This window comes from Chelonus insularis, unplaced genomic scaffold (genome assembly GCF_013357705.1).
Source record: "Chelonus insularis isolate UGA/USDA-ARS -01 unplaced genomic scaffold, ASM1335770v1 contig_70_pilon, whole genome shotgun sequence".
Lineage (NCBI taxonomy): Eukaryota > Metazoa > Arthropoda > Insecta > Hymenoptera > Braconidae > Chelonus > Chelonus insularis.
Window position 1 is genome coordinate 133,030 of NW_023276716.1, and position 14,752 is coordinate 147,781.

Here is a 14,752-nt window from a genome sequence, read left to right on the forward strand (position 1 = left end):
TTCTTTAAATTGAAATTTATTCTAAACGAAAAGTTGATCGGTACAGCTAGATGGGATCAGTGTAATTGAACTTTACAAGTTATTTAATCTCATTTCAGGTACACTTATCTATTGTTGAATCAATTGACATCATTTTAGTCTGATTGACTGAGTTCTCTTTTAGAAAAGAAAATTCTTTAAATATAACACGCCAACTTGGAGAGTGACAAATTAATTATCGGTTTCTGGTTTGTTATAATTAGTAATAAAATTTACTAATCAAAATCTCAAATGTTTTACTTGATATATAAACGCTGAAGTCAATAACTGTTTGTCATCAACTGCATGTGTTATGTTTAGTCTTATTGTACTGAATGAAAATTGAATAAAAAAGACGATATATTTGCCAGAATCATCAAAATCGTGCGGGATTCTTACACACGATTTGTCTACTCAGTCACGTCTCCAACTCGTCCAACTGTTCCGGTTCTCACACACTTATGACCCTGCTTATAAGAGGACTTGTTCCCACATTAATTGTCCACCTAGTGTAGCTTAATTTTGGGATACGTGGACATTTGTTCTGAAGCATAAAACACATATGAAGAATAAACGAAAATTTTGCGAGGAAGTAACAGAAAGACAAAGAGAAAGACTTGGAGATTGATGGTCGTCCACTCGCTGAAGAGAAAGCAGATTAAAGCACTCGTGGTTTTTCTTTCACGTTCTTCCTTTTTCTCTTTTCGACGAGATGGTGGTACACACATGAGGCAGCAATGTAAGATAAAGGGTAGAGCAACAAAAAAGTATACGTGATTTGATTTATCTTCAGGTAAATAATTTCTTATTTTACTATTCAATGTTACATATAGACATATATACAGTCACTATTACATTCGACGTGACTACAAATTTATTTTATATAAAAATGATTGATTAACTGAAAGATTTTCTTTGATGATTTAATAAAAAATATTCATTTGGTCCCAAAAATTATTGTCTAATCTTTCAATTAATCAATTAACATCATTTATCAATAACATTATAACTTATAAAATGACTTTTATGTCATTGCTTTGTGCTTTTTTTCTGACATTAAACTATTTAAACTTGAAATACATGTGAAAAACATACCTTGAGTCTTATTAAATCATATAGGCTGTTCTTCGATACTATTATTTTATAATTATCTTTACGTATAAATCGGTAACCTCGATAAAATCACAATCATTGTAAAACTAAAATTCTGATTTAGGAAATCTATAGATTGTATTTTATTTCTATGTGGGAAAAACGACATTTGAAAAATTTATTATTTAGTTGTTTAAAATTAAAAAAAACAAAAAAAGGTTTTATAAAGTGAGCTTATCTATTACTATATTTACCACCGCGCAATGAAGAGTGAAATGACTTTGGCGTCAACTATTAGGCGCTCGATTTCGAAAGTCGAGTCTTCTTTGATCAGGTTGATATGGGATGAATCAAAGATGATCAAGTCACTCGGGCATGGAATCAAAACAATTTTTTTTTTCACGTGGGTTTATTTTTTTTCCGGTGGGTTCCCTTTGACGTCTTTCATTTCAACTTACGTAACGAAAATCAAAGAATAGCCTTGAAAAAATATTACATTGCTTTACCAATTCTTCATTTGCTTTGATAAATACTTGGGATGCTTTGTAATATTTTTTTAAGTATTTTCAAGAGAGTACCCGAGAGAAATGAGCTTGGCAATGGCAGCGGATCAAATGAATATATTTTTCGACGAATATCAAGTGAAATTAATTTATAAAAAGAAACTACTATTCGAGTGGGTTCATTAAGTATTAGAGATTCATTAATGAGCATAATTTTTACATCATATTCACATGATATTCGTTATATGACTTAATTTTTATCATCTATTTACAGGTTAAAAAACAAATAATACACTGGATAAAATTCCATTCTAACTAAATTGAGCCTCATATCAATACAAAATCTACCTGTCTACAACAAGTCATGTATGTATAATGTAGATTTTCAAATTTAAATTATATATTAAAAATTTTTCTTCTTTTCATATTCTCGTATGAATTTATAACATATTAAATTTTTTTTATATATATATTACTCAAACAATAATAATATTAATAATAATAATAACATAATAATATTGTCCTATTTATTAAATTATTTACAAACGATCATAAATCAGAACTGATCATTTTCATCACGTATGATACACTCAAACTTTATTTAGGTACGTGCAGCTTATTCAATAAAATACAAAATAAAAAAAGTAATTTAACAAGAAGAACAAAAAATATGAAGAAAAAAAAAATAGCAAGAATGAATGTCTTTAAATATGTTGCTGCGATAGTTTAGTAGATGGTGAAATCAAGAGAAACTAGAGCGAAATTTATCAAAAATTGCGGACCTGCCGAAACGTGATATAATTCCCTGATTAGGTGATGGTAAAGTGTAGTTCATGAGATTATACACATATGTAAGATGTAGTAGAAATGAGGATACAGGATCGTGGTTGGTGAGGATGTAAGTAAAAGAATTGGATTGCAGTGAAGAGAAATAGTACAGTAACAGATAGTGATTGAAGAGATAAAGAAGAAAGATGACTTGAGGGGATGTATATGAAGAAACAATTTGTGCGTTGAAGTTATAATCGTGTAGATGAATCGCATGGTGTTTCTCTTCTCTGGTGGCTGCTCTCCCTTGCGGCTCCTTTATTGCGTTTCACTTTCGCGAGATGAGCTGCCACGCCGTCTGATCGGGGCGTGGCAAAACTGTAACGCAAGACTGAGGCCATAAGACTTTCAACGTTTGCGTCGTTTATATATATATGATCACGTACATATAGCTATGTATAAGAAATGAAGAGCGGCGTGAAGAGATGGATGCTGGAGGCAGTTACTTGATTGCTGCTCGATATCACGCTTAGTCACAGCAATGAATCGTTATTAACGCTCCCTTGGTGTAAGGCTGGTAAAGGCCCCCAGAGAACTCGTAGCTTTCAATCGGAGCTTCTCTTTAGAAAGTAAGATTTGCTGTATTCAACTCGTATGATATAAACATATACATATAGAGAAGGGTTGTCCAGCAGCAGCAGCAACAGCGGATGAGGTTTAGATAGCTCCGATTAAATTGTCCATCTCCGTCATAGAGAGTTTGCACACCGGACTTGTAGTGAAATATACATTTACAAGAGAGGAAACGCACGATTGCCACGTTCGTGTATATAAGTAGGTTCGGATGCTGCGTTCACCGGGAGCGCAAATTCCGTTACAATTTCCATCTTTCTCCTTTTCTCATATAGTCTTGAATTCTGAATAGCTACTACTCAAATACACTGCAATATCTGTAGGCACGTTCATCCTTCTTCCCACGATCACGCCATTTCCTCTGTCTTGGATACATGTAAGAAATTATTGCTCTTTTTTAGCTCTTCGTAATTTAACTTTTTCATCACGGAAACACGCTACCTTCGATTCGATTAAATACATGCTTGCTTCATTGTAGACAGTCGATTGAAAGACATTGACATGTGACGCTTTCAATCTTCTTATATTTACATTTGCAAGCTTCTTCACTTTTGAATTATCATTTATATGTCGTTACTTGAGCGATTATTTTATTTCTTTTTTTTTCATGCTCAAATCATTCGATCAAAAGTGTCGAGATACGCCCATCGATTTCTAATCCTTTTCACCGCCAGAGTTTATCGACGTGATCAGCAGAAGTATACAACGTGTAAGTGGTTTGTTTCAACTGCACGTCCGAATTGAACATCATGAGCAACCATGTCCAGCCTCTTTATGTATTAAATTCACTTTCTAGGCTATAAAATCCAAAGCTAAGGCACACTTCCTGACGGAACGAATCCACCTATTTTTTTTATCCATCATGTCGCGATATTTTTCTTCACTTTATTTCCTATAAAATACCGTGTCAGATAGCTGCTCTATCTGTTCTATACACGACGGGTGCGGCCAGTCTTTTTCAGTCACAAGAGATCGAGTTAGGTGAAAAGATGAAAACAATGTAATTATTGCATACAAAATATATCAAACCATGTTTTTTGGTTTCTCTTTTTTTAATTATTTTTACTATTCCTCACTTTCTCTATCAATTTTTCTATGTATTTATATCTTTAAAATTTCATTTATATCTCTTTTAAATACCTTCTAATAACAATTAAAGCAATAAGATAAATTATTTGAATACGCTTGGCAACAATTGTATCTTATATTTAAAAAAATATATATATCCAAGTCTAGGCTGTTAATTAATTTTCTAAATATATTAATTGCAGATTTCCCGTCTGATTGTATTATTATTTATTAAATAATTAACATTGATTCAAAATCACGTCTTCAATGAAGAGCTTTCAACACTTTTCATATTTCTCCAATGTTTCAATTACAACAACAAGTGAGTATCAACACTCAGGTATTATTGCCTGATGATAAAGGAGGTGATGATTCTCTTTGATCTTCATGAACGCTTTCTGCTCTACTGGTGCTGCTACTTGACCTAGAGCTGAGATTATCCCGATCACTAAAATAAGAAGAATCTCGTTTGTCTTCAAGATGTTGTTGCTTATCATGCCTGAAATCATCACCAGTAGGTGCAAGTAAACTAGGAAAATAAGACATTCCTTGTCTTTGTGAAGTTATTTTTCCCATGAAACTACGAATTTCTTCAAAATAAGATTCATCAGCTCTAGGTAATTGTCCATGGTAACGAGAACGAACTTCATCTAATATCGTTGGACCATCAGCATCGTGCTTCTTCAAATGTCGGTCTAAGTTAGTTTGTTGTCCAAAGCATCGTTCACAAAGTGGACACTTGAACGGTTTTTCTTTATTATGGATATTTCTGACGTGTCTTTGAAGATTGCTGGAGATACTGAAAGATCTTTCACAGTATTTGCATTTGTATGGTTGTTCTCCAGTATGAGTTCGAAGATGCCTCGTAAGATTGGCTGATCTTGGAAATACTTTTCCACAGAATTTACAGGAATAACGATCTTTAGGCTTCAATCCTGATGATACGTTGACAGAATACGGAAGATTAGAGGTCTGTTGGAGATTGGCTTGACTTGTGGTTGATTGACTTTGTTGTTGGCTTACAGTGGGACTTGAAGATCGTTGAGCTTGAACTGATGTGGCTGATGTTGATGAAAAACGATTGGAAGGTAAAGGGACCATAGTGGGTAAGGCACGGACTTGAATTTTTGGAAGTTCTGTGATGGGTGAATGATGATGAGATCGATACATGGCCTCCAAAACAAGTGGATGAACAGCATGATGTTGGGGAAAGAGAACCGTGTGATAGGGAAGTCCTAGACCATTTTGATTAAGTGCTTCAATATCATTCTGGTTCTCGTCACGTAGATGCTCTTTTTTATGGTCGACCCGTAGGTCTAAAGGTTCACAGTCGACTTCTTGTTCATGTTGAGACTGAGGCGGTCTTGCGGCTGGACTCATATGTGGTTGGTGGTGACTCATGATTGGACTGCTTCGACTATTTGCATGGCTTAAATCATATGGCAGTTCTTCAACATCTGGTACTCGTACACTTAGTGGATATATGCTTGCTTGTTTTGGGCTAATGTGTCCTGGCATTTTCCTGGGGCTCGAGTCTTTTTCCCGCATGGCGGCTGGAGGATACTTTGGACTGTGCTCGAAAGGGGACAGAGTGCTAGTGCTGAGATATCCACTCATTACACTTATTACTACTCACCCAGAGTTTTTTTCAGAACTCGATCACCTGAAATTAATTAAGTTTCAATAAGTATTAATCGATTTAAAAGTAATAATAATTATATTGAATGAAAAATAATTAATTACAAATTATGAGCAAAATAAATCATAAAATTAAAATAAGTACACCCTGCTGAGTTTATTATTCGATAACGGACTTGGTAACACGTCTATCGGTTGAACATGATAAACGATCGTGTTGAGAAGAAAATAGTCTAGGGTAGTGAATAGAGTAAAGTTATAGGATGGATAGGTAGAGTTAGATTCTTTAAGAAACTCGTGTAAATTCTTTTGAAATGATAGATTGCTTTGAGTTGTGATAAATGTTTAGTTGTAGTGATTTCAAATTTCAATGCTTGATGATGGAATTTAGCTTTCTTCAAGATGACGCAAGGTGATGAGACTTAAATTAGCAGTGTCGAGAAATCATCCAAAATTAGGATAGACGATCTCTAAAAAAAACAACAACATATTAACAAAAAAGCATTCGAGAACCAAGTCTAATTTAATTTATAATAAATGACACAAGAAGAAAAAAGGATTTAATTATGTTGCTGATTATTTTCAACACTTTCAAAATGTAAATTCAAATGATAAAAGTCTGAAATAAACCTATGACGTCAATAATTCAAGATTTCATGTAACTTTTTATTTAAATAATGAAACCCAATTTATTTTTCTGCAGCTTTATTTTAATTTAAATTTACTCCGAATGGTTTTGCGATAAGAACCAGATGATATATTGATAGGTGTGTGTGTGTCCTCTTTTACCAAAGAAGTTAAACAAGTTGGCATTATTTTTATTTTTAAATTACTTGACAAAAATGAAGCAGCAGGAGAAGAAAGAGGAGGATATATAATATTTAATCTGTTTGTTAAATCAGGCCTAGTCTATATAATAGTGACTGGCATCGATGTCTCCCGCACCTCTAGCAAGTCAAGAGTAATATTGTACCGCCCAGCATACCCAAGCGTTGATGTCTTTATCAGCAATATATATAAACACCCAAGAGTTTCTTATATGATCTTAAGATGAATAAAATACATAGATATTAAATATATGTCCAATGAAGAAGACTCTAGTGAAACGAGAACTAGAATATTCACCTGTAATTTTATTTCTTTATAGCCTCTATAATATTCCAGTTAGATTCACTGTAAAAGTTATTTTATTCCTGACCAGTCAAGATATTATTGTATTTATTAGACACTAGTCTTGCTCATTATTAATAAAATTATTATAGCCGTTTCGTTGGGAAATTTTTTATGGTAAGGTGTGTACTGAGTAAACTTGACATTAAAGTCTCTTTTATTATTCCTGTTTTATGTAATTAAATAGAATTTCTATCTTAATGAGTCTTAATTAAATCATTTCGTTTATTTAAATTAATCTGATAGCCATCAAGTGCTAACTAAAAATTCTTTTATAACAAAAAAAAGCTTGTGTTAGTTTTGGAGCAGGTTTTTAAATTTTAATGTTGATGATGATGATGCATCATTTGTTGTTGTCAAACATTCATTTTTTTTTATTTAAAAATAAACATTCATTTCACTGAGAAAAGATTGGTAAATAGATATATTTAAATGATGAAACTTGATCTTTACTTGAGAAATTTTAATTAAGAATTATGAGAATAAAAAATGAATTATTCTACGAAATCAACTGAAAAGAGTAATTACTTATTTATTTAACTAAAAATAAATGTTTTTATTCTTATTTTGGGAAAATGAATATTTAAATTTATATTTTGATATACTTATGTTATTCCATCATATAAATTTAAATTAAGATGAAAAGTTTACACAGAAAAGTATTTTTTACTATTTTAAATGAATTTAATCAACTAAGTTGTTTTTTTCTCAATGTTTTTATCTCCAACTTTCAACAAATTAACTTCTCTATTTAGAAGTTGTTTTTTTTTATACTAGTGCGAAGAAATAAATAAAATTAGAATGAAAAAATATAATGCATAAAAAAGTTAAAGATATATGTTTCGAGATAAAAAAGTTGTATAAAAAAATCTGGGAAGCAACTCTAGACAAATCCCAGGAGAACTGGATGTACCGTTGCTCTCGTGTTACTCTAGTTACTCCAGTTAGGCGAGACCGATCACCCGACTCCACCTCGATCCACAGATGAAAGAGAAACTTGCTCGACGTCAATATGTGGTAAAAAATTTCAAGAAAAGAACAAAGGCTCTTGTTTGATAAAAAACAAATATAAAAAAGGATAATGTAAGAAAATGATATTGGATTAACATGAAATAGTATCAATTAGATGGACGTAAAATGGTATATACGATAATTGTAAAAGTGACAATAGAGAAAAGGTTTAATTGCAGCTATTGGAAATGTTGATGCCCGCAGGACATGAAGTGGAAAGTCTCTTTATGAATGTAGGTTCTACTTTGTCTGCTCTAGTATCAGACTTTTCTTCATCGTTCCAGTCCATCAGCTTGACCACTCAGAGAGCGAGAGTATAAATTCAACAACGATGTCATCCTCTTCGAGTGGTTATTTGTGTCGTCAAAAACGGGAATATTTTACGCTCAACTGCACTTGTAGATGATGACAACAGAATTGTTCATGGCAACGGGAATAAATAATTAGTTATTTCTATAAATATACACAGATCTAGAATGGTATATTAATTAGTAGAAGAATTTACAACAACTATTCCATCAGCTAAAAAAAGTTGGTGTTTCTCAGATGATGATAGTGATGGTGGTGGTGATAGCAATGATGATGATCTCGATGGAGAGGAAAAAAGATTGACAGATGCAAATCGTGATGAAAAAAGTCACGATCCAGTTTTCGGTTTATAGAAAGTTAAGATGAGTCAGGGTGTGGTTGTATCACGTCCTTGCTCGGTATGATTTCTCTCTCGGCATTCACCTACGTACACAGTTAACTCGAAGGCTCTCTTGCGATGCATGGGCGCACGGAGATCTCGTGCTCGTCGCCGTTCACCACTCGTTAGCTGTAAGCGCAAGCAACAGCCGCGCCTCGCCAGTCTTGTCAACCAGAAGGAAGACGGCTTACCACAGAGACCGCTACTTTAGTCCAATTTCTTTAGTACACAGCTTGAGGCATATGCCTCTTGGCTACAGAAGCAGTTATAAACCCCACGACGATTTTTTTCACCTTTTTTTTCCAATGCATCACTTCCCTTTTCTCTCATCGTCTTATGGACTTGAGAAAAATGTGATGTAATTGAGGCGTGGTATTTGATGTTTTCTTAATTGTTCCTTTCACTTTTCGTCACAGAGACAGATATTAATTATCGGATATTAAAGCACAGGTTGGATAAATAATCGATGCATTTTTTGTTTTCGATTTATTTTTATTTGATATTTTTATTCATCATTTAAAGATCGATTGTTTTATGAGTCGATTCAATAGTTGGTCCTATCAAAGGGTGGGAGTTGACGCGCACGGGTGATAATCGTGACGATTATAATTTATGGTGTGTCCCGTCCCATAAGAGGTTGGATGTTCTCAAGTCAACGTATTTGAACTACCCACGCACGCGTGGCAAGTGAGAGAGAATCAAGCCTAGTACCTAGAGAAACTGAAGAGATGCAACTCTGCTGTTTCAATTGCAAACTCGCGATATAACTTTGTCTCTCACGATGCAGCGTATATTTGTGCACTCATTTATATCGTGAGAATGTCTCGACAGTCAAATTTATACTTCTATCGTTTCTATTACCAAAGTCAATAAATCTTAACATTTTGTTACTTAAAATGTTATTTTTATTCAGTATTTGATCTTTATGAAAGAATACTCCCATTTTTGTGACTCTATAAATTTTTTATTCCTTCATTTCCATCAATTATTAATTTTTATTTCAATCTATTGACTTTTCGGCTTCTACGGAAGATTGTTTTTTTTTTTCAAACGAACCTTCATATTTTTCCAGTTTTATCACGATTACATTCGATCTGAATACATCTCTTATATGATAATAAATGCAAATACTTAAGACAACTACCGGAGATAGTGGAATTGGATTTAAATACAAATATCCAGGCTAACCGAGGTCTATCCTCATGTACAATCAAACTGTTACGCACATATTCTCAATGCCGATGAGGATACTGAATGTATTATTGAGGAAAAGAAAAGAAACCGTTATTTAGACACATGCTCAAGCCATGTCAAATCACTGTCTTTAATATTCCTTACTTCCTCCGCCTTTTTACTTTTATTTATTCTTACTTTCGATTATCCAATTGAGATATTTAAATTTACTAATTCCAGAATACATAATTGCTCATTTATCGACACTGTATCGATTGATTAATGCAATTTCCGATACTTTTACAGACGACGTGACCCTAATAGGTATCTCTTTGGAGGTGGTGCACAACCTCGAGGGTATTATATACATAGCTATCAAAGACAATGGACTTCTCTTCAGGTTGATGATGACATTTCGGATGAACTAAAATATTCGCGAATCTTCCTCCGCGTCATTTATTTACTTTCGATAATCGTGATACACCATTAACTATTTCGTTTAGTTACAGGACGTTTTTTTTTGCAATGCAAAAAACTTTGTTCCATCGATAAAAAAATGCCCTCTTTTTTTATCGAATAATTGCAAAAATTGCATTTAAATTTTCTTTAATGAATCCACTTTTCTTATGAAGAAAAAAAATTTTTTATTACAATGAATATTTTCAGAGTACATTGCAGTTGGGAAATAAATAAAAAATAATAAATGCAAACTGCAGTAGAAGAAAAAAGTGGAAAGATGATTCTTACTTATCCAGTTACTCAGTTATTCAATAATAATGATTATAATTTATTTTTTTTCATTCGTCGATAATACGTTATTTCATATTATATGTTTTAATTAATATGATTTCTTATACGATAAATAGTATGCATTGAAGATGCAGCAATGACAATGCGTTCTCACGATGCAGCATAACCCGACAGTTTCATGAATGAAAGCAAAGTGAGGACTCAAGACTGTAGTTTATAAAGAGACATTACTGATCAGGACAAACGAAGACGTGATAATGGGAGACGAGAAAAAGGTTATTCTTCTCTTAGTTTGTAGAAATGACTTCTTAACTGACGGATATCCGAGTTTGCGAAATCAAAGTGGCAGCTGGAGAAAGACAAGCCTATTGCTTTATTTCTTGATGATGGAAAGTACTTCTGAGGATCGCATTAATGTTTTAAGAAACGTTGATTGGAGATTTATTTCTTCTTGGTGAGTCAATTAGGACTTTTATCCACAATTACCGGTTATTAAAGCACCAATAAACGATTTATAAATAAAAATATTTTTTTTTTCGTTACTAATTAACAAATAATTTGATATATTTATTGTTTTATTTTAGAAATAAATTGTTATATGATTGTTACTTGAAGAAACCCAGTTATCTAGAAAAATGTAATCGACAAATTATGGAAGAAAAACAAGTGTAAATCGAGAGTTAAACGTGCTTCTGTTTACAAGAAAAATAAGATTACGATACTTGACTACGTCTCACTCCTCTCCGTGAAGGTGGACTGACAGTTTAAGATATACATTAACAAACGGCTGGTTGAGATTGAAGAATAGATTTTCATGAATTTTCCTCGTGGGTCGGTTATTGGCCCAGCCAACTGGTGGCCTGGATCTTTGATAGTTCCCGCGTAAATATCTCTATCTCAACCGTACTTGCCTTCTCATCCAACCTTCGTGATTCGTTGTTGCTCTTTTAAACTGTTCCACAGAGTAGTAATCTCAAGTCTGTTTTCCTTCTCGACTAAAGATCCTGGTCTCTCTTTACTCATGAAATATTCACGCAGTACGACGAAATCATCGTTTGTTAGTCAACGCAATATCTTTCCTTCTCTCTCACTTGTCTTAGTACTTACTTTGTTCTTATTTCTTTTCGCTTATTATTCTCCACTTCAGTCTTCCCTCTTTGTATTATTAATATACACGGCCCATTTCTCCTGACATCGAACCTTATTTGACTTGAAAAAATATTTGTACCTCCAAAATATACATTGTGGGTAAATATAATCAATAGTATCAAATATTTAGTAGATCATCTAAGTCAATGAACTTTGTCTATTTTTTCCTCACTCATTTAATATTCCCACAAATTGCAAAAGTAGAGTATTTTTTTAGTCGACTAACGGTCAATGTTTTTTTCAAGGTTAAACATAAATATTACATGATTATATATTATTTTGAGAATTAATGAAAGAGAAACTGCTGAAAAGTTGTTGTATCTGTCAGATGGAGAAGAAGAAGAAAGAAAAAAAAAGACTTGCTATCATTTCTGTCTTTGTAATCGGAAACGTGTTGGATCTCTTTTGCAGCAGTTGTATTGAACAGTGGATGATGGTTTTAAGTATGGAGAAGTGAGAGAATATTTATATAGAAAGGACAGAAGTGAAGAGAGAAGATAAAGTGTTACATAATTGTTGAGGGCTGGTTGCCGTAGATCTTCATTAATTTGACAACAAGCATCGTGAGATTCTCATAGTAAATTCCTACTCGGTGTATAATATCACCTTTGCTGTTAAACGGTGCTTGAAAAATAGGTCATATTATGCAATTGGCCTGATTTGACAATGAATTTAAGAAGCAAAAAATCGTTTTTACTGACTACTGAAAAGATTTGTCGAGTGATAATTTTTCTTCCATTGCCGAGAATTTAAAGTATCCAAAAGTATTATGCTAATGTTGCATAATTAATTAATTTTTTTTATTATAATGACATTGCAATTAAATTATTGTAAAGACAAAAAAAATTTTTTTATCTCAATACAATCTTTAAATATTAAGAAATCAATCGAATTCCAAACTTTTGTGTTTTTCTAATTATTAATTCATGTTATTATATTTTTTGTATAAAAAACAATTAATTAATTAAAGTATAAAAAAGCAGCTTTCTTGTTATTAACTAAAGGTTGTTTTATTTGTATACCAACATCATTATCATTGTCTTATAAAGACAAACGGTTAAACTACAATTTTAGTAATGTCATCCCTGCATTTTAACTTCATTATTTGCACTTAAACAGGGAGCAAAGCAGGAGAAGAGTAGGACCGGTATTGTTAAAGATCCATGAGAATCTCTCACGATTGTCCTCATTTTCGTAATAGTCAAGTATTCAAATACAGTCCACGCGTTTATATACCGTCCTGTTGGGCAACGAAGACGAGTGACAAATTGAAAGTTGAGACGCTAGAGCATATCATTGACAAGAAAAAATGTCTAAGCCTACACACCGAGAGACATTATAATATTTTTCTGTTTTCTCTTATATCATAAATGAATTTTTCCTGGTCATATATAGCTGGAATTTTATTGAAATAAGAATGAGGATACCTATAGAGGGTGATATGATTGAATTTATGTTCGAGGAAATGGCGCGGGAGTGGCGTGTAAAGGAACAGCTTTTGCGAGAAACTCTTTCTCTATGTGCCAACGAGAACACGATGTTAGGTGATATAAGGATAAACGTGGGCGTTGATTTTTTGACACGCGCTTTAACGTACTGCAAAGGGAGGTCTTGAGTAACGTGCGAGTATCAATGGAGAAAGAAGAATATCAGCTTTAAGCTCCGTACAAGATTAAATTCAATAGTTACTTCCTGTTTTATGTTAAATAAATGTCAACAATCTGATACACCTCAACCCATGACACCGAGTTGGACTTTTAATCTGAAATACAGTTATCAAGAAGCACGGTAGCTCACGGTTGGATTTCAACTGATCTGAACTGTCTTTATTGGGGGACATGTTTTTTATGGCTAATAGCTCTTGTGAATTCACACTTAAATGCAAAGGATTCATAAATATTCAAGTAGCAAGCTTGGCGCCGATGATACAGTTGCTTTCCTCTTGAATTTACGCGCTGTGTTAAAGGACACAAGTTGAAGTCGATGGGAAATAAAATAAAATGAAAATTTATTTTAAAACATCTGCATAAGACTTACTTTTTTCGTTACTCCATAATGGAATATTATTCAAGAAGAGCACACTTAAAGCACGTGAATTGATGTAAAAAAATAAGAAAAAGTTAATCCACAGGCACAGTGTCAGGCACGTGCGCTTTTTCTTCTTCCTACTCTCTTTGTTTTCTTCCTTTTCTTCTTCTTCTCTTGCTTCTTATTCGTTTGTCTGCGTCTTTAAACACCGACACACTTTCTTTACACTCTCAATGGTTAATTATCTCTCTGATAGAGAGGGATAAAAATATTGAATGTTAATTCACATACAAGTAGACAATTGTTTTATTCCACCCCTATATAACTTGGATAAAAATCGACTTTTTTTTCACTGAATGTAAAAATAATAAAATATTTCACTGTACGAGTTTAGCGATTGTTCAGACACACGTTGATGACACACACCACTAGCACAATAGATAAAACAATCTGAAGTATAAGCCAAAGGACCTTCCGTGTGAGTGGAGATGTCGTGTGTCTTATGGAAGACAGTTGACTGTTGACTGGTGGATAGCCGGTGCTGGAGGTTCTCTGGACTTGTTCCTTTGGTCGCATTAGGTACGTAATCCTCGATCGGATGACAGAGAATATCTTGAACAAGCACCAATTGATGGGTGTCTGGTGGTGGCGAACGTGGTCCAGGTAAATCTGGGCGGGGAGAGTGAACCCCGTAGGCTGGCGGGTAGGTTGATAAGTAGGCAGATAGGTAGGCGAGTGTAGCACACCGCGTGGATGAGCGCCAAGATGTAGAATAACCGTGAGAGACGTTGGTAAGGTAAGTATTCCTCTCCCGGGAGTAGCAGCACCACGCCGGCACGCGACCTGCCCTCCCTCTGCAGTTCTCTTTGATCCGCTTCCTCTCTCGCGCTGACTTGCCCCCGTCAGGTCTCACTCCCTCTGCTGTGTGTGACTCCTGGACGCTCATCCCAGTGTTGGTGTGGTCCCTCTACTATTCCTGCATTGCCCAGCCTCCTCTCGGTACCACCGGTAAGCACCACATCCACCTCCCACCCAGCGCCAAACTTGTCTCTTTCTCTCTTGT

At 33.9% G+C, this 14,752-nt stretch overlaps 1 protein-coding gene across 2 annotated transcripts in view; it reads right to left on the reverse strand.

Moving 5' to 3' along the window:
• Positions 1-937: 937 nt before the first annotated feature.
• LOC118070991 (MDS1 and EVI1 complex locus protein EVI1-A-like) overlaps positions 938-14,752 on the reverse strand; it is a 69,737-nt gene continuing 55,922 nt past the window's right edge. The window contains exons 1-2 of one of the 2 annotated variants that reach the window (XM_035089917.1): positions 13,699-14,532; positions 938-5,745 (exon numbers count right to left, since the gene is read on the reverse strand). In XM_035089917.1, the coding sequence (XP_034945808.1) occupies positions 4,419-5,699 (1,281 nt within the window). In that variant the 5' untranslated portion in view covers positions 5,700-5,745; positions 13,699-14,532 and the 3' untranslated portion in view covers positions 938-4,418. Of the gene's footprint in view, positions 5,746-13,698; positions 14,533-14,752 lie in introns of those variants that run through there. The other variant, XM_035089916.1, reaches the window with a different exon arrangement.